This window comes from Amphiprion ocellaris, chromosome 10 (assembly GCF_022539595.1).
Source record: "Amphiprion ocellaris isolate individual 3 ecotype Okinawa chromosome 10, ASM2253959v1, whole genome shotgun sequence".
Lineage (NCBI taxonomy): Eukaryota > Metazoa > Chordata > Actinopteri > Pomacentridae > Amphiprion > Amphiprion ocellaris.
The window spans coordinates 32,322,742-32,348,599 of NC_072775.1; the positions used below are offsets into that span (position 1 = coordinate 32,322,742).

Consider the following 25,858-nt stretch of genomic DNA (forward strand, 5'->3'; position numbering starts at 1 on the left):
GAGATCAAAAGTAAAATAAGATATGGAGATATTTACTTCTGCAATTCCACAAGCCCCCCAACAACTAGACAGCCTCACAGATCTAAAAGTCAGAGAGAATTTTACCAAAGATGGTAAACCAAAGATTGTCAAGCTCAAACTTTGCATATTCCCGCCCCGTAACTGCTTCCAGTATTCAGACTGAGCAGACGCCTCACAGTCCACCAGGTTTAGTTTCTAGAGCTGCTTTTGCTAGCTCTAAATGTCTCAGTTAGGAGCAAAGCACACTAAATATTCCAATGTTGGCTGCAAGAGTGAACACAACAATCTTCGTGCACACCCAGTATCTGATCCCCTGGATCTTTTTTATTTTTAAAGCCAATGTCTCCACAACAATACAACAATCCTTAAAGTGCAGCAATGTGGCTAACGCTACCATTAGCTTTGATCGTGTGCCAACAGGTCTGCGGAAACTGTAAAGCTGAGGGGCGTTCAGGCATGGTGGAAACTTTAAGACTGATTTGAAAACCAGTAAACAAGGACTAAGTGGGCCACTGTCTTTTCATGCTGCCTGTTGTGCTTCAACTTCAGCTGTTTTCTAAATTGGTTTGCTTCTCATAAGTACAAAATTCAATACAAATTTTTCTGTTTTTATTGTCAGACAGCAGAATAAGTATGAAACAGTGACTGAAATGCAGTCCATTAAGGCTACATGTTAACCAACAGTCACCTTTAAGTCCTTGCATGGTGCTAAACTACTGATATTATAACTGTAGACTAAATCAACCACACGAGTTTAAAACAATGGCTGTGAAGGAATTCAGCATAATTTCCATGTCAAATCATGGAATGGTCTGGTCATGGTATGACTATAGAGTTCCAAACACCGTGAGGATGGTTCATGGATTATAAAGTGAAAGATGCATTCTAGGGATGTGAAATTTTCATATTTTTTTGTATAGAGCCACAGTATGGGATCTATAGGGACAGCGTGTCTGACTTTGCTCCAAAAATGTCCTTCCCAACTCACAGTTGGGGCTTTTAAACCCCAAGTTCAGTTTTAACATATTGAAAAAGGCGAAGATGATGGGAAGTCAAGTACTATCTGTTTGGAACAGAGTTTCAAATTGTCATTTTTCTGTATAATTATATTAGTTACTATGCCATTTTCAACAAATATCAGAAGATATAAGTGCCCATCACAGACCTGAGGATACATCTTTACATTTGTTATTTTGATTTCCCACCAGTCCTATTCCCAAAGATATTCCAATCCCATTTATATAAACTGTACAAATCTGACATTTAAAAAGCTGGAGATAGCAAAAAAAATTGCCTAATTACTTACCTGATCTGCCATATTAAAGTCACCTTCCTGTTTCTCTGTCTTCACATTCGACAACTTCAGTCCATCACTAGGTTCCATCTTGATGGCTTTATCCAGGATGCCATTATCATCCCGGTCCAGAAGATAGCGAAGTAAAGCATTGTCCTTCTTTTTCGGGCTCCCTGGCTCCTGTTTAGAGCAGAGTTCACCCAGAGCGGCCATGCTGTCCCCTGAGGCCGACTCTGGACCGATGGGGTCTTTTCCGGTAGCCTCAGCCGTTAACTTGGCCAACTCCACAGGCGAGGTGCTGTTCTGCAGCAACCTGTGGAGAATTTTGTGTTTCTCCTTTAGTGAGGTGGAGTGGTTGTTATGTCCTGCTCCACCAACACCACCGACCCCACACAGCTGGTCCTTACAGTTCTGGTCGTCCCCCAGGGGTCCCGGTGGTGAGCAGGGATCGGAGGGTTCTAACTTGGTGGTGAGTAGCTGGAGCAGCTTGGTGTGACCTTTGGTGTTCAGAAGGCGGTTTGGGGCGTCGCCAAGGTCACCCAGACTTCCATTACCTCCAAAGCTGTCATGGTCACCATCTTTCCCCTCCCCCTGCTCATCCTCCTGGTTCTGGGATGACAACAAGTCTTGCTGCTCCTCAAAAGCTCCAAATAAATCAGCATCTAAGCTGGGATTGTTCTTGGCAAGTTGACTACCAGTGTTGGTGTTCTGAAGGGGGCTCTGAAGAGCTACTGGTTTTCTGTCAGGTGACTCTGGATGCTGTCCCTCGGTGAGTCCCTGGGAAATCCTGTGGCCCTGGCTGAGAGCCTGCAGAGCACTGAGGGAGTTGAACCCGAGGCCGTTTCCTGTGCTGCTGCATACAGATGCTGGTGAGTGGAGGCTGGCTGCTGGAGAGAAAGGCCCAGGGGGATGCTGGGGGAGGTGGGGGCTACTGCAGCCGCTGCTGCTAGCTGCCATGCTGGGGCTCTGACGGTGGCAAGGAGACAACATGGCACCCTGGGCCCCTGAGGTGACGCTGGGGCTTCCCTGGGCTGAAGGGCTGCCCAGCTTGAGTGCATGGCAGCTTCCCTGAGGCGTGGGCGCCCGTCCAGATGCAGCCCCAAAACCACGTCCAGGGGTGCTGGAGGCCGTTGTGGAGTGGAGGGTGTTGCTGGTGACACTGGCGTCAGGGGAAGGGGAGGGTCCACTCACGCTTGTTGGGGTCATTGGTTTGGCCATGCCCTGGCTGCCAGGTATGTCTGCAGTCATGCCCCCTAAGTTTTCCCTGGAAGAAAAAGAAAACAGATCAATATCAGTGGATTTCTGGCTACATACTGTGAGGACCCCTGAGGTCATCTTAGGGTGCCTCTAGGTGTCTCTTGGTGGTTGATTAGTGTAATTAGGAGCACTTGGGGGCCCCAGTGTGTTCCTGGGTTATTTAAGAGCTGGTTGCATTCTAATCACTCTCCGCTTCCCTCCATCAGTACCACAAACCCAGGTCTATGGCTTTAGTTCTTCTTTTGGGATTTGGTTTGTACCTTACAACCCCGACACAGACATTATTCACACATGCTGCACACACACACACACACACACCACTGATTTTACTGATTCTCACATCCTCATACCGTTATGGCTTTAATTTGAGTTTATTTAAGTTAATAAAAACAATCTTTAACTGTGTTACTTGGTGTGTCTTTCCTTTTGTTGTGGCCATTTTGAGCTTTCATAACAATGCAGACAGGTATTATGTGTGAATTTATGAGTTTTGACTAGGATTTCAGTCTTAGTGGTTAGCCAGCATTCCCTGAGCGGCTATAGCTTAACAAAACAAAATAAATCTAAACCTCCAAGCTGTACCATCATAATGTTTTTGACACAGATCAAAAGAAAGATCTGAAGTGAAGGACAAACCATTACAATCATATGATATTAAATTCAGAAGGTAGTACACCACAAGTCATTCCTGTTAAGCATTTACTGCTATCATTCTGACAATGAATCAGAATGATGGTGCTTTTATACACCTTGTCCTTTGTCATGTTAAACACTTGCTTGATGAAGACCTTGTAGGGTAGAAATGCTGCCTGTTGCTGATTCATGGTAAAACTGGGTGCCGTTGCTTAGTGAAGGAGAAAGTCAGTATCAGAAATCAGTAGAATTGTGACCATTCTTAACTATGTGCTTATATTGAAGGTGTTTATCCCAAGAAAGTAAAAAAAGACACTGACTAGATTTGAGATTTCTCAGTGGACACGGCACAAGCAGAAATGGAAACTACTGGGAACTTTTGCAAATTCAGAAAAATAAAAATGCAAATGTCTGTTTACAGTAGTAAATAGCGGTCTGAATTCACTAAACAATAACCCGTGTAAGGTTTACGTATGCCACAAAGTAAAACAAACAGAGAGCAGCTCGGCAAAAGTATACACAAGTGAAAAAACTGAGTTGTAACATGGCCTTAAGCTGTAACAGAGAGACTTTCAAACATGGATCGCCTACAGCACCAAACACACAAAGCTCCCATTGTTGCTGAATGCTACAGCGATAATTTCGAATGTGGAACTTGTGGAAGCAAAAAGGCCAAGTTCTCGCCATTGATCCCCGAACGCTCTGGGTAACAGTCCTGGCATTGTTTTCTGACCGCTGTCCAAATCCTGACCCAACAGTCATATCAACAGTTGGGTGCTGGCTGAGTGGTGGGAGGGAGGGATGGAGGTACTGTAGACTGGGCCGGCTGGTAGTGCTTGTGTGAGTGTTGGTCTATACATATGGTGGCAGTGCTGAATAACAGGCTCTTTGTTCCCTGCGGGCATCACACTGTCCCCCCTTTGTCCAAATCAAGAGGGAAACTATCAACGCTGACAGAGAGTATGTGATAAACAAACAGACTGACAAGGCAAAGAAGAGGATCTTATTAAGCAATTAACTTTAGGTCTTCTTTCACAATGAATGAAGTCAGTTTTGGGGGAAATTTCATTATAAAGTGGTAGAAAGAAACTTGGTTGGTCTTTAGTGGCAGCTACAAGTCCAATCAGAAGATCCATTAACAAGGAATTACATATCTTCAATCCTCAAATGGTGAGGATACAAAATTGAGGAGATGTATGAAGGTCATTCAGGATGCATTGATGCAGGTTTAGAGCCTCCTTCAATCACTTCCAAGTTCTTGTTGACAACAAGAATTTACAATAACTTGCCCATAAACTCTTTCCTTGGAATTAATAGAGCATAAACCTTGGTGCTAAACCTTACCATAACTATCTGCAATTTAATAGAGTAAATACAAAATTTTATTGGTGTTATTTTAATAAGGAGAAAAGGTTCCTTAATCCTTTATTTTTGGTGTGAAGAGGAACAAAGTACTTGCGAATACTTTTCACAACTTATACCTCGCCCAACCTAATGGAGGCTAATGGCTAATGGATGCTAACTTATTTAGTGTTTACTGAATCTTTATGTAAAATCGACCTCAAACTAACTGACATCATGTCAAAGAGGTTGTTGGTGTGGCTGCAGTTTGTTCAAACAGATGGCCAAAAAGTTAAGCAGTTTGAATATTACAGCTCAACAACTAAAGCAAGACATCATTCAAAAACGGCAGGCTAACTTGTCTGCAGTACATTCTTTAATATTTCTTGAGCATGTGTTTGCTGGTCAACTCTGAGTCTGTTCTTACATTTCAGTCTAAAAAAAAAACAGGTTCAAATTACTTAATATTCTTTCAACAATAGATTTTGATGTTTATTTATATGTCATTAAGGCTAATAAGGCTAGCAGGTACAGTGCCTCTAGTGCACTGTGGCAGATTTGGTTTATCTACTGATAAGGTTCAGATTTGTTTTTCCTCACAACCAATCAATTGGTTGAAGATTAGATATGTTTGTAGTCAACCACAGTCTTCTTTGGTTGACTGCAGCTCTAGAAGATTAAACTGTACATCTTCTTTACCGTGAAGCTGTTACTAATGTTTGAATTTCTGGGCATGATGGGACAAATATTAGACCGAACAAGTCATCAAAGTGAAAAGCACAAAGTATCTTTTTTCAATCTTTCCTTCGATAAGTCACAAAATACACGAGAAGGTTAAAAAAAAAAACAAAAAAGTGTCTGTTACCTCTGCAGAATGTGCATGGACATGTAGAGCTGCGGTTCGTTGGTGGCTGGTGATCGGACCAGTTTGCTCTTAGTGTGAGCTGAGACGATGGTGCCGTCTGCCAGGGAGAATCGGTAAAGAGGGCTGAGCGCGTGGCCGTTCCTCAGTACTAGAACGACACAAACAGAAATGGAAATTATTTTCGAAAAAAATCTGACCACCATCATCATCTAGAAAGATAGCTGAGAACCACTGCACAAGACAGAATGTTGTCCTTCCCTCTCCAAAACCACACGTGTCAATTATACACTGAAAACTCCTAGCATGTAATGTATATTTGATGTACTTTGTCCTACTAAAATCATTGAACCTGACAAATGCTAAGCATTAATAATGGTGTGCACTGGTTGAAAAGGGCTCCATTAGGTTTATTGAAACATTTCGACACTGTGAGGAAAAGTCGTTTTACCATCCTGCTGGTGTTTCTTGGCGAACGACATCTCCCCGTCGCTCTGCAGGTGAAACTTCTGGATGCAGCGCCGAACCAGGTCCTCCCAGCCTGGCTTCATAGATGCCCGCAGCTGACTAGTATCCAGTGATGTGATCTTACCTGGACAGGGAGAAAACAGCATTAATGTTTACAGTCGAGTCATATTTTAGCAAGTTATGGAGCAGAAGAATAATTACAACTAAATAGTAATCAGCCCTTTGCTAGCCTTTTCTGAGCTTTAGTAAAGCACTGAGATTAAAATGTTTATGTCTGAAGCAATTTACATTATACTTTCTGTGTAGGATGACAACAACAACATGTCAAAGTATGTTGGCAAACTACTGGATTCAAGCAACATATTAAGAGCAGAACCTCCCCATCAAGACGTACCTTGAAGATCTTGCCGTGTGGTGAAGCTCTCAAATGAAGGCATCACGGGCCTCTCTTTGACAGGGACTCTTCTCGCCACACAGATGAGACAGGACTGAAAATCTGCATGTTTGAAGGAAAAATACAGGTTAGAATAATCTTTTACAAACACATGCTGGACCTACATGCGATGGGGATTAATATTTATCCAAGAATGTGGAGGAAAAGCTGTAACATCAAGCAGCAATGTGTTTTTAACTGTGATCAATATTTTTCCAGCCCTTCTGTGCGTGTTTATAGGTAAGTGTGAGGTCATTCTCACTCTCTTGGGTGGTCTTGTTTTGTTTCTTTAGAGCTTCAGTGCTTTTCCCATTAAAAACGCAAGTTAGACACCTCTGGCATCTCTAACTATGCCCTCTGTGTTAATGTATATCATTTAATTAAAGCTTGTTTGACTGTAAAAAAAACTGAAACTAGACTGTATTGTAGAACAGTTGTATTGTAGCGTATTAAACCGTACAGATGTGTCTGATAAAGCAGCTACCAAGTGTGTCTTTAACCTCAGCTAGGGCCTCATGCCTCCAACCCACATCAATTTCACAATCCAGCTACAACACAGCTTTAACTTCCCTGACTCAATTTCCTATTCCACAATCTTACTGTCAGCCATAGCATCACCTTGGCACCGAAATCAAACGGGACAACCGTGACCCCGGCCTCGACACCCATGTCAAGACCACTCTGAGTCTGAGTCAATCCAAACATCAACCTAAACCTCAGTCTCAACCTCCAGCCCTCAGCCTGCCCACCAGATATCCTCCTCCTGCTGGGGGAGAGATTGGCACAATATCTGGTTGTCAGACGTCTAAAATTAGAGTGCCAGACAGATTCTTTTCCCTCGTGTGCATGTGTGTGTGATTAGATTAGATGGGAAGATGACAAAGTGCCACACACTAATTAGTGTCTCCCGGTGGATGGGAGGGAAAGCAGAGAGAAGTGGTGATGGAAGGAGGACAGGACACAGGAGATTGGGAGAGCGGGGCTGGAAAGACTGATGGGAAAGTGACAGAAAGTCAAGACTGGAAGGAGAAAATAACGGTGAAAAAACACACAGAGGAGTTGGAAGGGGCAAACTAAGGAAAAGACGAACAACTAGAGAGAAGCAAAATAAAAGGTTCCAAATGAAGATAGTCAGATAAAGTAATAAGATCAAGGATTGCAAATAGGAAGCTAGAGAGGAAAAATGGAAAAGGAGAAAGTGAATCAGAAAAAATGTAAAGACATGTACATAAATACCAAGAGGTGAAAGAAAGAAAAAGAGAGGTACCAAAACAAAACAAAAACAAAAACGAGATGGACAAGAAAGGAAAGAGTGACAGACAAAAAAGTGGGTCTGGTAATAAGTTAGAGACTATACCTTCCCCCTCCTCCTTGATAGACTTGGGTTCAGAGACAGCAAAGCACTGCATGGTCTCGTACTTCTGTTGTGCCGTATCCTGCTGGTCAGAGGCCAGCCGGGCTTCACCGTCGACATGAGGGTTGACCAACATACGACAGTTGAACGTGTGGCTGTTCCTGTTGGACGAATCGCTGCTGCGATGATTGACTGGAAGACAAAGAAGAGACACCAAAACAGAGGAGATGTGAGAAGATGTAAAGTGATGTGGTGCTTCAGTGGTCTGCGAGTGTGAAATTAGCATAATGTTACTGATTTTACATTTAGTTAACACTGTGTACAGGTTAACTGAGGTGACATATCTTAAGACAACATTTGGAGAAGAGACTGCAGCTAAAGCCTAGACAGTTTAACAGTAATGTACATACTCTGAATCATCATTTGAAAAGCGTGCACGGTGCTGTGGCTAACAAACTACAATTAAAGCTAATTTAGCAAAGCAGGCAAAGTTATTGACAATAAACAACAAGCTACAATCTACTCTATTCTTCTTTCTGTCAATAAAGCAGAAGTCTAAGTTTAGAAATAAAGCAAAGATTTTCTTTCACTGCTGCCAAAACGTTAATGACCTCCAATCTGGCAGTCATCCGTTTGCACTGGCTCCTCCTTCAGCCCACTCTCCAGCTTTCCAGTCAACTTTCTGTGCTTCTCACCCAGGCTCTTGGGCAGCAGGTTCTTGATGAACTCGGCGTGATCGCCGACGTGCAGCACGCTGTAGACGCTGGTGTTCATCAGCTCCTCCTGCTGGTAGCGCAAATACTGGCTGACGTTCTCTGACACGAACACGATGTTGCCCTCCATGTTGACGACAAAGAAGAAGCCGTCCAGGGCCTGAGAGCGAGAGGCAAAAGGAAAATGTGAAAAGGAGAAAAGAGGGGGCAGAAAAGTTGGTTAGAACGTAGCAGAGAAGAACAGTCATACAAAAACACGGATGAAAAATGATGAATTGAAAAACAGGGAAAAGAAAGAGAGGAGTTTGGAGAGAAAATGGAAAAGGGCAGGAGAGTAAAAATGAAACTTGAGCTGCAGCTGTTGGGTTTAGTTACCTGCTAAGGTCACATTTATTGTCAGTGTGCAGGAGTGAATTTGTTGCATCTTTTATTTCTTGTCTTCACTGTATATTAGCAGAAGTGCATTCTGACATATGTTTGCTACCCGCGGATGATGAATCATATTATAGGAGCATATGCTAAGATTCTGGAACTGAGTAGACGTTAAATTAATTATTTTTAGAATGGAAGCTCATTTGAAAGTAAATCTGGGTGTTTAAATGTGAAAATTAGTAGAAAGAAACAAAAAAAAAACTATGCCAGTTATGTCCTGAATAAAACCCCCAGCCCTACCTGGCAGTGTGCTACTCCTTAAGGTATTGCAGCACATCTACCGTGGCCATGGTGTGTGTGAGATTGTGTGTGTGTAGTTTTCCATTCTTTCATTCCTGTCAACTCAGCAATTTCCACCTAAACCTACAGCCTGTGATTTGTCCTTTAGCCTGGCCGTGTCTGCACAGGCCTTCCAACACTGGTATGGAATAGAACGGAACGGAATATAATGGAAAGGGTCTTGGCTGGAACGGTGTGTATCTTCCAGACTCCCAGCAGACACCTCAGCCAGTGCTGCTGCTGGTGAGCTCTATATATAGCCTGAGTGTATATGTGGTGAGGCTCCACCCCTCCTTTTCTAATCTGGCTTTTCACAGAGGTATTTATACCTCATTGGGTCCCATGCTATACGTCATCAGACACCCGTGCACACGGACTCACACTCGAGCAGGCTTGATGACGGCATTGCCCTTAGTCAGGGGAACGCTTATCTCTCTGCGTCACTGCGCTGCCATTTACAGTCAGACAGATGCTACACCTGCTCCAAATGTGTTTCTCACAGCGACATGCAAGAAATTTGCAGTCTTGTTGAGGACAAATTACCCCACTAACATTTGCACTTTTGCCGAATTGCACTGATGAGATGACAAGGTGCACGAAATCATTCTCACACTGCAGAAAATAATAGTGCTACACTCCATTTGAAGGCGCAAGATTCTGCAAAATGTTTCAGGTCACAGGTATCAATAGAAATAATCATTCTTGGTGTCACCATTGCACCTCCAAGTAGGTTCTGTTTTGAGTCACACTGCTGTGACGGTGATAACGCAGGCAGGATAACGTTAGGCTGAACGTACCTCCAGCATCATGGGCCCCAGAGCGTCTTTATCGATGACCCCAGGCCCCGTGGACGAGACGTCAGCCTTCTGCACCTCCTCAGCATCAGCCACCGGAGCCTTTTCTGTAACACACAACGAGAAGGCAAGGCAGGTTTATTTGTAAAGCACATTTCACACACAAGATGATACATTCAAATCATAGAAATAAAACATACAAGTAGACATTAAGATCATAGAAGTGCATTAAAAGGCAAGAAAATAGATTGAGCATCAAAGAGAAAGCTGCAGTAAATCTGATTTTTAGAAGAGCCGACAGTTTGAGCAGACCTCAGGTGTTCAGGAATTTTGCTTCACAGGTGAGGAGCATCTGAATGCTACTTCACTAGTTTTGGTTCTGGGAACACACAGTAAACCTGTCCCTGATGACCTGAGGGCTCTAGATGCTTCATATGGAGCTAATAAGTCCAGGATGTATTTTAGTCCAAGACCATTCAGTGCTTTGTAGACCAGGAGTAAGTAAGATTTTAAACTCTATCCTTTGACTAACAGGAAGCTAGTGTAGTGATTTGAGGACCAGTGTAATCTGGTCCTGGTGACAGTTCAGAGAAACACGAAAGAAATGGATTAATATTTACAATGTCTTAACTAGGACAAAAATTCCTTTGTTTATCATCAGTTTCATTAACATCTTAATTACAAGAAAATCTAAAAAATTACCAAAACTTCACAATGTGCTCTGAGGAATTCAGCGAATGCTTGACTCACTGATGACGTTTTAAAATGTCATCTAAAAAGTTACGGTCAAACATCAAGGCTGCTACCAGATTCAGTAACCTGCTTTCTGTAAACCATAGAATGTGTTTGTTTTCTCAGAAAAGCATGTTGTCAGAATGAAGCTTTCGCTAAAGCACTCCCTCTTACAGAGTATTTTCTTTTCCCAGAAAACACTGACAGTGTTGTTTTTGTGATGATGAAGCCTTCAGGCAAACATACACCCACCCACAGACTTTGTGTTTTTATGTACACGAGGACCTCTCACAGATTACATTCTTCGGCTTGTCGTCGGCTTGCTGCAACGTTAACCTTATGCTTATATATAAACGCCATACCAAGCACCAGCGCCATGATGTGGAGGTTTTGAGTGTCAGGGGTTTCATGGACGGGGACAGCAGGTAGGACTACACATTTCTGTACATTTTACACTTTTATAGTCACATTAGAGGCCAGTCTCCTCTCTCCTCCCTGCCTGTACCACTGGCCTGTTAAGCCTCCCATGGCCCCATTAGGCCACATAGCTGACATTCCTGTTGTGGGACCAGGGCTGTACAGAGTCATCAGCCCTTAAACCCTGTCACTGCAGCGCCTGGAGTGGCTCTACGGCGAGTATTAAGGTGGTTTCTTTAAATCAATAAATATGGTGCACTGTATTTCACACAATCCATTTCTGTGTTGAGTTTCAGAGCTTAAATCCCCAGTTTTTTTCATACAGGTTACTGAGTGATTTTGTGTACCATATTCTGTGAGTCAATCTTACATAATCACAATGACCATCTATCAAGTAAACATCAAAGCAGAAACCCTCTCAGCCGGCACTCTAATTTGCATGTGAATGGCTTATTAGCAGCGCGGTACTGTATATCATGCAGTCTGCAGTACTGACAAATGCACAGCTCATTAGATCTAAATAACTTCATCAACTGCTTGCAGTTAACAACAAAAATGCCAATAACTCGACCAGTAGTTTCAATAATGATAAAACTTGAGCCCCTCTGGTGAAAAGGTTGGGTTTTTTTTTTGCCTTGTTAACATGTACATATGCTTTTTTATATGCTGGAAGACACATTATGAGTTAACTAAGCAGTCAGTGCTACGGCTGAGCTTTTCCACCATGAAAGTCTCGAAAAGTGGGATTCAGACAGTCAAGGATTCATATGTAACAAAGCTAAGGAACCAATTCTGTGAGTTTCCTGGGCGCAGCTTTCCATATCAATATACTTCTTGGCTGAAATATGGCTGAAATACTCCAATATTACAGCTAGTCATTGGGTACCAAAGTGTAGCGTTACAGTGTTTGAGTAGAGTTGAAGGTGAGCTGGTGTGCTCGAGCTGCAGTTGGTGGAAATAGTGCTGGGGACCTCATAGATCTGCAAAGTTGAGGGGTTAACTCTAAGCCATTTAATTCACAAAGTCATTAAAATTATGGAAAAGCCTCTAAATATGTAATATTGATAAAGAGAGGTGAGTATTTACTGGTTAAATACTGACCAGATGAGTGACTATGACCAAAGTAAAACATCCATCCATTATCTATACACTGCTTAATCCTCACTAGGGTCATGGGGGAGCTGGAGTCTATCCCAGCTGACTCAGGTGAAGGCAGGGGACACCCTAGACAGGTCACCAGTCTGTCACAGGGCTACATACAGAGACAAACAATCACTCTCACATTCACACCTACGGGCAATTTAGAATGATCAATTAACCTCAGCATATTTTTGGACTGTGGGAGGAAGCCGGAGTACCCGGAGAGAACCCACGCATGCACAGGGAGAACATGCAAACTCCATGCAGAAAGATCCCGGGAAAGCCGGGACGCGAACCAGGGATCTACTAGCTGCAAGGCAAAAGTGCTAACCACTACACCACTGTGCAGCCCTCCAAAGTCAAACATGCAACAATCAATTTTCTAAAAATCCTTAATAAATCTATATTCATTTTTGGTTATAAACAAATAGACTGGTTCCATTTCCCAGAAAAAAAAACTTACTTTAAAAGTGTAAGGCATTTCTCTTCAGCAATGTTCCAATGACTGTTCCTGAAGGATTTGGGTATCCAGAATCCATTTTAGGAATATGCCGGATGAATTTTTATGTTGTTTGTGAGTTATAATTAAATATTCAAAATGGTGACTGTGCAAACAATAAGGCTTTATTACAACGACAAATAATAAACGATAACATTAATTCAACAATTTTGAGTAAAATTATTCACATCCAAACAAAAACACACATATTTCAAGAAAATAATTAGACTTTTTCATTTTTTGGATTTTTCAGGATTTTGTGAAAAATTGCAACAGCGGGTCTTGGTGTAAACAAATATTACCCCTTTATTTTTATCGAAGTCCACAGATGACTAGGCATTGATGATTCAATAATATTAAAATATTATCTTGTCTAAAAATGGATTTTATTGATATGAACTTGTTGAATATGGCACAATAAAATGCAGATTAATTTAACAAGTCAAAACTGTAATTGCAATCCATGCTAGAATGCACTTTCACACAATAAAAAACTGTAAGAAAATGATGTTATTACCACTTTTTTTTTAACTTACAAAAGTGGAATTTTATTACATCAGTCCTCTACAACTTGTTCATATTTACATGTTGCACTTTGCTTGAACATCATAATGATTTCTGGTGTCTGAGGACTCTTAATTGGTGGATGGCATTCTCCTTTGCGTCTCCTTATATGTGAAACTGAAGGAAGTGGGGTTTTTTTTATCTGTGAAGCACAAACAAGCATCACACTCATTGCTTGCAATTGATGTGCAGTACCAGTCAAATGTTTGGACACACCTTCTCATTTAGTAGTTTTTCTTTATTTTCATGACTATTTACATTGTAGATTCTCACTGAAGGCATCAAAACTATGAATGAACACATATGGAATTATATAGTAAACAAAAAAGTGTGAAATGAGTCAAAACAGTTTATATTCTAGATTCTTTGCTTTGATTACTGCTTTGCACACTCTTGGCATTCTCTGGATGAGCCTCATGAGGTAGTCCATATGTGTTCATTCATAGTTTTGAGGCCTTCTGTGAGACTCTACAATGTAAAAAGTCATGAAAATAAAGGAAAAACATTAAATGACATGTTGCATACACTTGTGGGTGCCATCCTCAGCTACCTTTGCAGGTAGCTGTATCCTCTGGCCAGGAGCAGATGTCGTCAGGTGGTGCACAGCCTTCACCGAGTGTTTCAACCCTCAACCACAACACTCTCCAGTTGGTGGGCCAGCAGTGAGTGGCCAGCTCACTGCCCACCTGCTCCTGGCCTTCAGCCTTCCTCCTTTTGCTTAAGGTTGGGTTATGCTTTCCGCACGAATGAGCCGTGCGGAAATGAGACGCTTGGAAATCCGCTCGAGAGAACGTGTGTGACCTTATACTCCATGCGGCGTCTGCTCCCAAACTGCAGGGGGCAGTGTATTGCAAACACACGTCTACCTAGTCTACTCTAGTACTAAACTAGAGTAGAACAAGTTGCCCAAAGTTTCCAATACCCATTTTGCTTGGACATGAGTCACTGTTGTTGTTGTGATATCGTCCATGAATGCTCGCAACCCTGGCTGGACAACCTCCCACTCAGATTTAGGGCCCCGGGTTATGTGCTCTGCTGTGGATATCAGTAGGTTCATTCCCATAATGAACAAGATGGGGGAGATGGTACACCTTGTTGGAATCCCCTTTGGGAGGTCCAGCCAACTGGTGGTGAAAAGAGCTAATGTAAATCTGAGTTTGAATCCAGCAAGATAGCTGGTGATCATGTCTCGAATCGCTGCTGGAATGTAATAGTGGTCAAGTCCTTCTTGGATAAGGTCATGTGGGATTGACTCATAAGCACTGAAGGTATGTCCAAATTTCTGACTGGTAGTGTACCTGTTAATATACTGTTAATCCTATACAAAATTAATAGTTAAGCTTTAACTTTAACGCCATAACATATATATATATATATATATATATATATATATATATATATATATATATATATATATATATATATATATATATATATATATATTAGTGGTGGGACGCGATAAAAAAAATTAATCTGATTAATTACAGGCTTTGTAATTAATTAATCGCAATAATTGCAGTTTTGTCAAATAGCAATATTTGACACAATAAATGAAGTTTTTCAATTCAATTTCATTTAGGTGTTCCAACAGGTCTTTATACAGAACACAGTGCAACACAGTCAGAGGTGAGTTCCCCAAGTGTTAGCACATAAAGCATAAACTAAGCTAAACTTAATATATTAGCAAAAAAAATTAGAATAAAAAATAAAAACAAATTTTCTAAAAAATAAAAAAATATATGCCTTTCTACCTAAAAGAAAAAAATAATGTGATGTTTATCTTAGAATGATTGAATATCTACATATAAGCAACATTTTAAAAAAAGGCAACCAAGTGTCCTATTGTGGCCCTCGAATCTTGGGCAGGTGTAATCGCTCAAAAACCTTTTTCATTGTAAAAAAGAAAAACATTATCTCTACCTACCTCCTCTAGTTTCAACGCCTTCTTGCAGAATATAAAGGTGAAAGAGAAAGAAATATGCACAGCAGTTAAACATTGTTCGCAGTGCAGTCATAGCTTTTGAAGGTTCAAACAGTCCCAAGAAGAACGGAGCAAAGTTTTTGATTTCATTTCACAGCTGATGCACTTATCTGTGGCCTTATTAATAAAATTAATGTTTTCTTCATTATAGTAAAATCAGTTTGTACAGCATAAGACATAGAGAGAAATTTTCGCAAAAAAATTCTCCCAGAAATACTTCCAGCGGTTGACTTGTTACCAGTTTTTACAAACATCAAGACGGTGCAGCTCATGTATCAGAATATATTCATGTTTTAATGCTATTTATCAATTTGTGTTAATTTTAAAGCAACAATAGTGTTTGAAAAGCCAGAGTTTTAACCTGTTTGACTCATCGTGACTTTTCTGTTGTGTTAACTTTCAAACAACAATGTTTATTTTGATTCCTGAAACAGTTTTAAATAGTTTTTTTCATTCAGTAGAAAAAATATTGTTTGCCTCTATGTTTAGAGGAGGTTTTGAGGATTTAAGAATCACACTCACAACAGCCCTAAGTGATTTTAGATACTGTTTCACAGTATTTTCCATTTATTTTTCTGATTGTAATATCTGACAAGCAGTACACCTGCCACTTTTCATAACAGACTCTTCAATACAGTTGATAGTTGGAAAAGCTAGAGTGTGCTGTGTGAAAGACATGGCAGCAACAGTGTATTTCAAAAATAACACCTTTTCTGCTGCTGGGCAAAAAGGCACGTGACATTCTAAAATCCTCCTGATGTCACAAACAGGTACAATTGTGATGTCACATTCCGACATCATCAGGCAACAGCATAAACAGGGCAGATTCAGATCAAATCAGGCATTCGGTTGGTTGGAAATATCTCCACGAGACACAAACTAAGCCACAGAGTTGAAGGACAACGAACCTCGAGACAGACTAGTCTTCTACAGACCCGACATTTTCACAGATCTTCAGAGAATCTTTGCTTGTGCATCATGGCTCAAAGATTCAACCAAAAACGGCAACAAGGATACGCTAAAAATCCTCGCCACGGTGCTCACCAAAACCAAGCTCAGGAACTGGCTGAGCTGCGAAAAGCCTTGGAGGCATGCCAGGCTGAAAACCAGCATCTGATGGAGCACAATCACCACCTGGAGGAGCGCATCAACATGCTTGTGGATGATAATAAGAAGATGAGTGAGAAACTGAACCAGAACAACACCCTGTTCAGCATTAAGGATGCTCTTGTGACAAACAGGGAGGTTTTGATTAAAGAGCTGAAAGAGCTGCTGAAGGCTGAGAGGCAAAGATTCACCAAGTCCAGCAAGACCAAGGATCAAGAGCTGAATCAGCTGAAGGAACAGCTCAGACAGAAGGAAGAAGAGATGGTGAGACAGCAGAACCAAGAGGAAGTGAAGGAGGCAGTGCAAGAGTCAAAAGACCTGGAGGACAATACTGTACTGCAAAATGAAATGATTGAGGAAGAAAGAGTGCAGGAAGTAAAACACCTGCTGGAAGATGAAAACCTGCAGGAAGAGGAACAAGTGCAGGAAGAGGAGAAACTGCAGGAAGAAAAAAACCTGCTGGAAGATGAAAACCTGCAGGAAGAGGGAAAAGTGCAGGAAGAGGAGAAACTGCAGGAAGAAAAAAACCTGCTGGAAGATGAAAACCTGCAGGAAGAGGAACAAGTGCAGGAAGAGGAGAAACTGCAGGAAGAAAAAAACCTGCTGGAAGATGAAAACCTGCAGGAAGAGGGAAAAGTGCAGGAAGATGACAAACTGCAGGAAGTAAAAAACCTGCAGGAAGAGGAGAAACTGCAGGAAGAAAAAAACCTGCAGGAAGAGGAGAAACTGCAGGAAGAAAAAAACCTGCAGGAAGAGGAGAAACTGCAGGAAGAAAAAAACCTGCAGGAAGAGGAGAAACTGCAGGAAGTAAAAAACCTGCAGGAAGAGGAGAAACTGCAGGAAGAAAAAAAACTGCAGGAAGAGGAGAAACTGCAGGAAGATGACAAACTGCAGGATGATGACAAACTGCAGGAAGAAAAACACCTGCTGGAAGATGAAAATCTGCAGGAAGAGGAAAAACTGCAAAAAGACGACAAACGGCCAGATGAGGACAAAGACTCAGAGGAGGAGATGAAAGAAATTGAGGAGGAACAGGAAATCCCGGAGGTGGACAACCAAGAGGTCCCTGTCAAAACCAAGAAAAACAAGGGATTCTTTGGTTTCTTCAGAAGACTGATGGCAGGAAAGACAGAGGAAGAGAAAAGGAGCGAAAAAAAAGAGAAACATGGCCGTTGGAGTTGGTTACACTGAAGTTCGACTATGACAGCAAGTTGAGGAGGCTGCTCTTTCATCCTCCTCCCCTCTTCTCACCCTTTCTCTATTCCCCACCTCTCTATCCTCCACCTCTCTATCCTCCACCTCTCTATCCTCCACCTCTCATCCTCCACCTCTCTATCTCCCACCTCTTCCATGACTATCCACAACCATTTCCATCTCCTCCACCCTCATCCCTCCTCTTCTCCTGGATCCCTCCACCTACTTCTTTCTCCACCCTCACCCTGTCTCCTCTCCATCACTCCTTCTCTACCTTTCTTTCTTTATTCCACCCTTCTTCCATCTCTATTACCCCATCTCTCACTTTCGTTTCACCCTCTGTCTCTCTCAAAAACATTAAAAAAGCCAATAAAAAAGAAAAAAAAATAACTCTAATTGTAGTTGTTTGAAAGTAAGAATCAATTGAAAAGAAAGCAACAAGTTATCTTTCTGCATGTTTCTGCTTCACTGAACAAACATGACTTAATCACAATTCTAGCTGTTGTTCAAAAATTCACAATTCACTTCATGCAGTTTGTTGGCTGAACAAAAGTTCATTAAATTAAATTAAATTAAATTAAACTCGAAAAGGTTGATGCAAATAGTTGTGTTATATTTATTTATTTTTCAAACATTTCAAACAGTGCTTTCTAGAGTGGATGGTGCTCAGAGTTAGAATTAGATTATTGAGAAAACTTTCACACCCATGAGAGTGAGTGGAGGAAATTCTCAAAAGCCTTTTACATGTCTCTGTTGGTCTTTATGTCAAGTTTGTACTATCCTTTCATTCATAATAAGCTTTTGTTTGTCATCTCCTCCTCATAGTAGTTGGAGTTGGGATGGATAACATCTAGTCCAGTTACTATACAGCATGTCACCGATGAAGCAGAAATAGTCAAATATTGTAATATTCTAGCTTTTGAAACATACACAACAGAGGTTTTTCTCAGATTTCATTTAAAAAATGAACTAAACTAGAATTTTAAAGATGTCAATTACATGACAAACTAACAAAATGGATATTTATACTCATCACTTTGGACAGGTTGTCATGCAGGATGGCAAAACACATTCCATCAACAATACAGCATTTAAATTTCAACTACAGTTGTAGTCACAGTTCTAGGACCTTGTCTTTTGTTTTTCCATTTCTGACAACATCTTTTGACTGGATGCTACATTTCCATTGAGCTGACAGAAAATACACAACAACCTACACTCATCTTCTATTCTATAACTTCACTCTGCAGTTGCTGGAAATGCAAGCTATGGAACAAAACACATGAAATTCCACAGTAGCACCTGAAGTTTTAAGACCAAGGCACATACATAACTTAAATACCATTAACCTTTTACGTGTGGGTGTGCCCTCCTTCCACCAGGTGACCTTTTGACTCTACATTTGAACTCATATATTTTGTGTGAAATCATCAGATAAACACTCGCAGACAATGGAGAGTGTCTGAAGTCCAGTGGGCAGCTGTGCGACTATTATCTGTATGTGTGTCTGCTTATTCAGCTGTTGTTTTCAGACACAAACAGTGCAGCGACACATGGACACCAACTGGCTGACCACATGAGCAAAAAGAGAAGAAAAAAATTAAATCAGTGGTGAGGAAGACGGAAGAAACAAGTGAAAGAGAGAGGGAGGGAGAGAAGAGATGACTGAGGCTGTGAAGGAGAAATGAAAAATATGATACGATAACAGAAAGAGGAAAGAAGAGAGAAGAGTGGAGAGGAAAGGCAAGGACAAAGATGGTTGAGGAAGGATGAAAGCTGGGTAGGATAACAGAGGAGAGGGGGAGGAAAGAGGAGAGAAGAGAAGTGGAGGGGAGAGGGAGAGGGAGAGGGAAAGGAAAGTAATGAAAGGAAAGGAAAGAGATAGAAAGGAAAGAGATAGAAAGGAAAGGATAGAAAAGGAAAGGAAAGAGAAAGGAAAGGAAAATGATAGAAAGGAAAAGAAAGGAAAGGAAATGAAAGGACAGGAAAGAAAGGAAAGGAAAATGATAGAAAGGAAAGGAAAGAAAGGAAAGGAAAATGATAGAAAGGAAAGGAAAGGAAAAGGATAGAAAGGAAAGGAAAGAAAAGGAAAGGACGGAGATAGAAAGGAAAGGAAAGGAAAGGAAAGGAAAGAGATAGAAAGGAAAGGAAAGAGATAGAAAGGAAAGGAAAAGGATAGAAAGGAAAGGAAAGAGATAGAAAGGAAAGGAAAGTAAAGAGATAGAAAGGAAAGGAAAGGAAAGGAAAGAGATAGAAAGGAAAGGAAAAGGATAGAAAGGAAAGGAAAGAGATAGAAAGGAAAGGAAAGTAAAGAGATAGAAAGGAAAGGAAAGGAAAGGAAAGAGATAGAAAGGAAAGGAAAAGGATAGAAAGGAAAGGAAAGGAAAGGATAGAAAGGAAAGGAAAGGATAGAAAGGAAAGGAAAGAAAAGGAAAGAGACAGAAAGGAAAGGAAAGGAAAGGAAAGGAAAGAGATAGAAAGGAAAGGAAAGGAAAGGAAAGGAAAAGGATAGAAAGGAAAAGAAAGGAAAGGAAAGGGATAGAAAGGAAAGGAAAGGAGATGGAAAGGAAAGGAAAGGAAATGAAAGGAAAGGAAAGGAAAGGAAAGACATGGTTGAGGGAGGATGACAGATGACAAGGCAATTGAAAAGACAAGGAAAGAGTAAAGAAGAAAAAAACAAGAAGAATGCAAGCAAATGAAAGGTAAATGGAAAAGGAAAAAGAAAGAGTAAAGGGTGATTACGAAAAGAGAACGAGGTAAACGGAGCGAGAGGAGACATTACAAGAAATTAAACTAAAAACATGTTATTGGCAGGGTGGCAGAGTGACAGAAGTAAAGGTGAAAGGAAGGAAGGAAAAGTGAATAAGAGCAGGAATTAGAGGGATGGAGGACAGAGCTGAGGGCAGATCTGCCTGTTTTCCTCTGAGGACTTACATCATGTTGGTCAGTGTTACATAACAGCTCAGCCTCGGTCTGTCTCACCATCATCATACACATTGTCATTACTGAGTCTGTCTACACACACATTTTTAGATCTCACTTTGTGGGTCGACTTTAGGCCTCAGGTGGAGTAGGACTGTTGGTATACAGACCAAGTGTTTACGTCAACACTTTTTTAACGTGTAACAAGTGGAACATGTGAGCAGCTCCAGAAACTAATTTCAATATCGTCTCATTTGTTTCTCAGTTTCTGTGACTGCAGGGCTTAGCTGGATACAGATTATTTATGAGGCTTCACTTCCTACATCAATCTCACACTCCTCCAACAGTTTCTCCCTGTTTGTGGTTGTAAGAACACGAGTAAACTCTCTTCAGATATGAAATGGAGGACTGATCATACTTCCTCAGCTACTTTAGAAGTTTTTGAACTCATCTCCACTCTGTTAAATAGATTGTTTGTGCTGTAGTATCGTTACTTATGTTTTCATGCATAAATATGACACCGGCAAGTCAGAGAAAACACTTATGCTAACTGGCTAAAAACAACAGTTGTGTGGCTCTGGCTCGCCAAGCACGAGGGCTGGTGGAAACATTTGGTCACTGCTTTTATTCGATAGATGCTCACCCTGCTCCTTGATCTGCCTGATCTGCTTCACCGTCTCTTTGAGGATGGCACATTTGTCCGGCTTGACGTTGAGGTCGTCCATGTCGTTGATGTTGGCAAAGATCAGCTCTGCCAGCTCTTCGATGTATTTGTTCTCCTGCTCCCGGTTTCTCCTTTCAGTGTTCCTCTTCGGGCTGCAGGACAGAGAGGGTTGCAAAGACATTAAAATTTGTATGAAACATGAAGGAAAGATGACTGAACAGCTGTTGTTGTAGCATTTGTTAAAGGTGAAATCTGCCATGCTGGAGAGACAAGGTTGGGATTTGCCAGATTAAAGATGAATTCATGTTTTGTGCGTCAGTGTGTCTGCAAGGGTCTACGACAGCATCCATGACTTTAAAATTTGACTGAGCCAAGACGAGCAATGGAGCTTAAAACAAATGCTTCATTTTAGCAGACACTTTGAGGGACTTTGGAGTTGCTTTGATTTGTACTTGCTTTTCATCGACGGTGTCAGAACACAATGGGAGCTTCTAAATTCTCCAGGAATCCTGAGCTATTTCCTCCCAATGTACATGAACAATCACAGAGCTAGTGCTCAATCTGTAACTAGCTGCTGCAACCCTTGAATGTTCTTCTGCGTTGGACTTAAGGGGCAATACAATTGTAGTATGAATAGATACGTGTACATGTCTGTTGCCAACTGTCAAAGAAGAATTCACTCTTTACTGTCGACTCTCAGAGATGAATGTGAACATTGGATATTTTTAAACAAATAGCTCATGATTGTGAGGAAATATTCACCAAATTGAACAAAAAAGCATTGGATTAAAATCTCCGATTCCACCTTTACTTCTATGACGACATTATAACTTCACCTGGGGATATCTCTGTACTGTACCGTTACATTAAGTTGTTGAAAATACTGCATTAAATTCGAGAGACTTGCGTGTCTTTGTGAAGTGGCTGTTTCTCTTTGGTGAGACAGAGAGACGCCCTCTGTCACAGTAAGGTAAATTCACTACAACCTCAGCTCAGCGTGTCCTCATTACAACCGCGGTGCTCAAACTGTCGCTACAACAACTTGTCTGTTGTTATACAAGGTTTGTAAAATTGCAGTGGCAGCATTTTTCTTCATTGTCCCGAAACAGTCGCCTTCCCTTCTCCCTGAAGAGCCAGAAAAAAACTCACTATTTGTGATAAAATTACTAATTATCTGCTGGAGGTTAAAGCAGTTTTGATAATAAATTTAATTATCTTTAATACTTAAATAAGGCAAAAATCTAAATGACAGCAAATACATCTAAATATGATGAAGGTCCGGACAATGTGTATTAGGTAATGTACTGAGTATCAAAGCTTCAGCTATTAGTAGTGATTACTCCAGGTATTCTGCATGTATCGAGGCTGAGGGTGGAGGACGGTGTTCACCTGGGTCCCAGGAGGTCTGACTGACAGTCCTTCCTCTTCAGAGACTCTCCCCCTCTGGGAGGCTCCGGGGTGTCCGACCCCCCACTACTCATCTTCAGCAAATATCAGCACCTAGAGAGAGAAACTACTGTTTAAAAAACACGAAATAAACCATAACACACATCGTTGCACTTTGCAATATTGAACCAGCAACCATCAAAGCACAGCAGCGTTAACGGTGGACCCGCTTCAACAACGCAAATGCAGATCGGTTACTAAAAGATGTCAGCACAGTTTACGTGTTATGTTTATGATTTCAAAAGACACCTAGAGTGTTTATTGTTGAACTAATCATGAAAAACAGTAAAGCCTGCGTCATTATGGGGATGCTTTGGACTTCGATGGATGGCTCCATGCAGCACGAGTCCATCTGATAATTATGGAAATTAAAAGCACCAAAATCTGAGTGAAAAGTGCCCTTCTGTCCCCTCATTGAGCTCCTCTGCATTATTAAACACAACATTATTAACAGACAAGAATTAATGTGATGAAGATGTACACAACCTGCATGGTGCATAATCAAACAGGGAGGGTGCTCGTGACTCATGAAAACAATGTACCATTGTAATGTGCTTGCAGGCAATATGTGGGAGGCCCAGTGGGAATAAAGTAGGTGTCAATAATTACTTCAGTTAGAAATAGCTAATTCATGGAGGCATTCACACTGTTCCTACATGAACGCTACTGGCGTCTGAGTTGACGGTCTTCAAAAGGAGTTGTGATGTTCACAGATAAACTGTTTTGATAATATTTTGTCATCCTTCATGTATTGTGCAAGAACAAAAAGAAGGAAAGGCAGGGACATTTACACCACAGGGTCACCTGATGCTACTAGACCTTGATAACACTCATCTTGTTGGCCCAACACCATCTACTATGTGCTCTGTGGGATGAAGACTTTTACTAGATCCACAAATTATTCTGACCTCAGATAATGGTGGCAGTGGTAAACTGGTCTGGTTTTTAAACATGCAGAAAAAATTATTGTAGGTTTAGGCCTGGCAATAATGTAGACTTCTTGTTTTTGCTAATATGACTTAAATATAATTTTCTAGGTTTAGGGACAAAAAGAGAAAAGTGATTGGAAAACTGAAACTGAATGAATGTGACACTGAAGCAGAATCTAAGAGTCACAAGCAGGACAGAAGTTGTCTGTCAGGACAGTAGGCCTTTGAGGCCCTTCAACGGGCCAACACATCACCTGACTGTTACATAACAGCCGGTCAGTGGGGCTGATATTGTGCAGATGAAGGCAGGAAGGAGGGATAAAGGAGACAGAAAACAACAGAGAAGGAGGAGGAGAGAACAAACGAGGAGGAAAGAAAGAGAAGAAAGATAGAAGAAGGGACAGCGGAAACCTTTTCTCACACAGACGTCAAGTTGGCAAAAGCAAATGCTGTAAAATAATCCATGTGGAGCTGGATGGGGCGACAGGAGGAAGAAAATGGGAGGAGGGGCATTTGTTGCTCTGAATAATCAGGCCCGGGGCAAGAGGAAAATATGGCCTAATTACACTATAAGAGGAGAACAGAGGAGACAGAGGAGAAAATGGCCAATAACAAGACAAGGAGACGAGTACCAAAAGTAGTGTTCCTGCCAAGTGGTGTCTTTGGCTCTGGCTGCAGTGATAGTTCCCACAATGCAACAAGAGCCCCTGTTAATCAGCTGTTATCGTCACGAGTCAGCTAGTTATCAACATGTATTGCTATCACCCAGTTTTTATCTGCGCTGGCAGCAGGGCAGGAAGGATAGAAATGTCAGCCTTGTAGTTAGCCTGCTACTTTGGCTCGCAGACAAATATCTTGACTGAATTGAGTGTCATGAAATTTGACACTAACATTCAAAATCTCTGAAGTTAAAAATTTTTCTTTCAGTACCAACAGCAGTGAAAGTTGGGGAAACATCCACTTAACGGACTGACAAATGTTAGTATTGAGAAAGCACAGCATTTCCTGCAGATTAAATCCCCAGATGATGCACTGTAATGAGTTTGGGGATCCCCTGACTTTTCCTCTCGGGAAACACTCGGCCGTTAAACACTGACATGCTAGCGTCGTCACCTTGAGCATGTTAGCATGACTAAGCAGAGCCACACACAGCTGCCAGCATGGCTGTGGACGCTGACTTCAGCCATCAGGTGCATGAATAAAATTAGTTTTCTCCACGTGAACTGCATTTATCAAAATCACTGATGCAATTTGCCACAGTATGTGATTCGACTGAAATCACGGCTTCACATGTGGAGGACAGCCACTCTGCACAGCTTGAATTCAGTTGGTTACAGCAGATTTCAACACTGATAAGTGTCATGGAGGGGAAAAAAAGCATCCCGGTGTCCATAGAAACAACTTGGTCCACTCGTACATCATAATCTACTCTTCCATTGTCCGTCCCATCCATATGCTCCCTCCTTTGTTCAGGCATTAAACTGTCAAGTGCTTGGGAGCCACTTGATAAAAATCAATCTTAAAAACCCCCTCTGGTGAAAATCTAATTTTTGACCTCGTTAACGTGTCCATATGTTGCGCTTATACGCTGGAAATAAGCAGTCAGCACCACGGCTGAGTGGTTCTACCTTGGAGCTGCAGTTTACACATGAGAGTCAAAAAAACACAGATTCAGACTTCCAGAGCGGTGCTTTCTGTACTGTTATTCTTCAGAATCAGTTTCAGGTTTGAACATGTATAGCTGAATTACTCCAATATTACAACTTCCACTGTGTGAGCATCAGGTAGTTTTACAGGGTTTCAGAGTCATAGGTGAGCTTGTGAGCTGCAGAGTGACATCTGAGCCATTCTAAGAGAGGACAGGATGATTTTCATTGCAAAAAACTTCTAAATATTTAACTTTGATGCGCAGACATGAACTTTTGAGGTTAAATCAACAACTAGAGAGGGCCTTCAAAGACTACTTCATAAAATGAAGGTCTGTTTGTGAGTTTTTCTAACCAATAAATACATATGATACAAACTTTTTATGTTGCATTTCAAGTCTGGAGGGGTTTTTCATGCAAAAAATAAAATAGTACAAGTGTAAGTATTTAAGTGAATAACCTTGTTTTGAAAAACAAAAATGTAGCAGTTAAAGGTTTACCTGGATTCATTTGTGCCAATTTAGATTATTCAGGTGCTCAAATTGCACTCAAAAACGTCCATATTAGTTGAAGAGGTTAGTCTGCTTTAACTGTCTCTGATATCACTGCCACTATATTTCTGTTAGCTTGGAAAATATGTTTGCTAACTCGTGCTTTCACAATTTTTCAAGTCACTCTGATCCACTGTTTCTCCCTCGGTATGTGAACGGCAACACAACAAGCTTGCACTTCTTGA

General features: G+C 41.3%; 1 protein-coding gene across 1 annotated transcript in view; it reads right to left on the reverse strand.

The window, feature by feature from the left end:
• LOC111563871 (nuclear receptor coactivator 2-like) overlaps positions 1 to 25,858 on the reverse strand; it is a 68,677-nt gene that overhangs the window by 21,015 nt on the left and 21,804 nt on the right. Inside the window, 9 exon segments of the mRNA XM_055014485.1 lie at positions 1,328 to 2,579; positions 5,412 to 5,559; positions 5,860 to 6,000; positions 6,271 to 6,372; positions 7,667 to 7,855; positions 8,275 to 8,536; positions 9,885 to 9,988; positions 21,081 to 21,253; positions 22,491 to 22,601. Coding sequence (XP_054870460.1) covers positions 1,328 to 2,579; positions 5,412 to 5,559; positions 5,860 to 6,000; positions 6,271 to 6,372; positions 7,667 to 7,855; positions 8,275 to 8,536; positions 9,885 to 9,988; positions 21,081 to 21,253; positions 22,491 to 22,582 — 2,463 coding nt within the window. The 5' untranslated portion in view covers positions 22,583 to 22,601.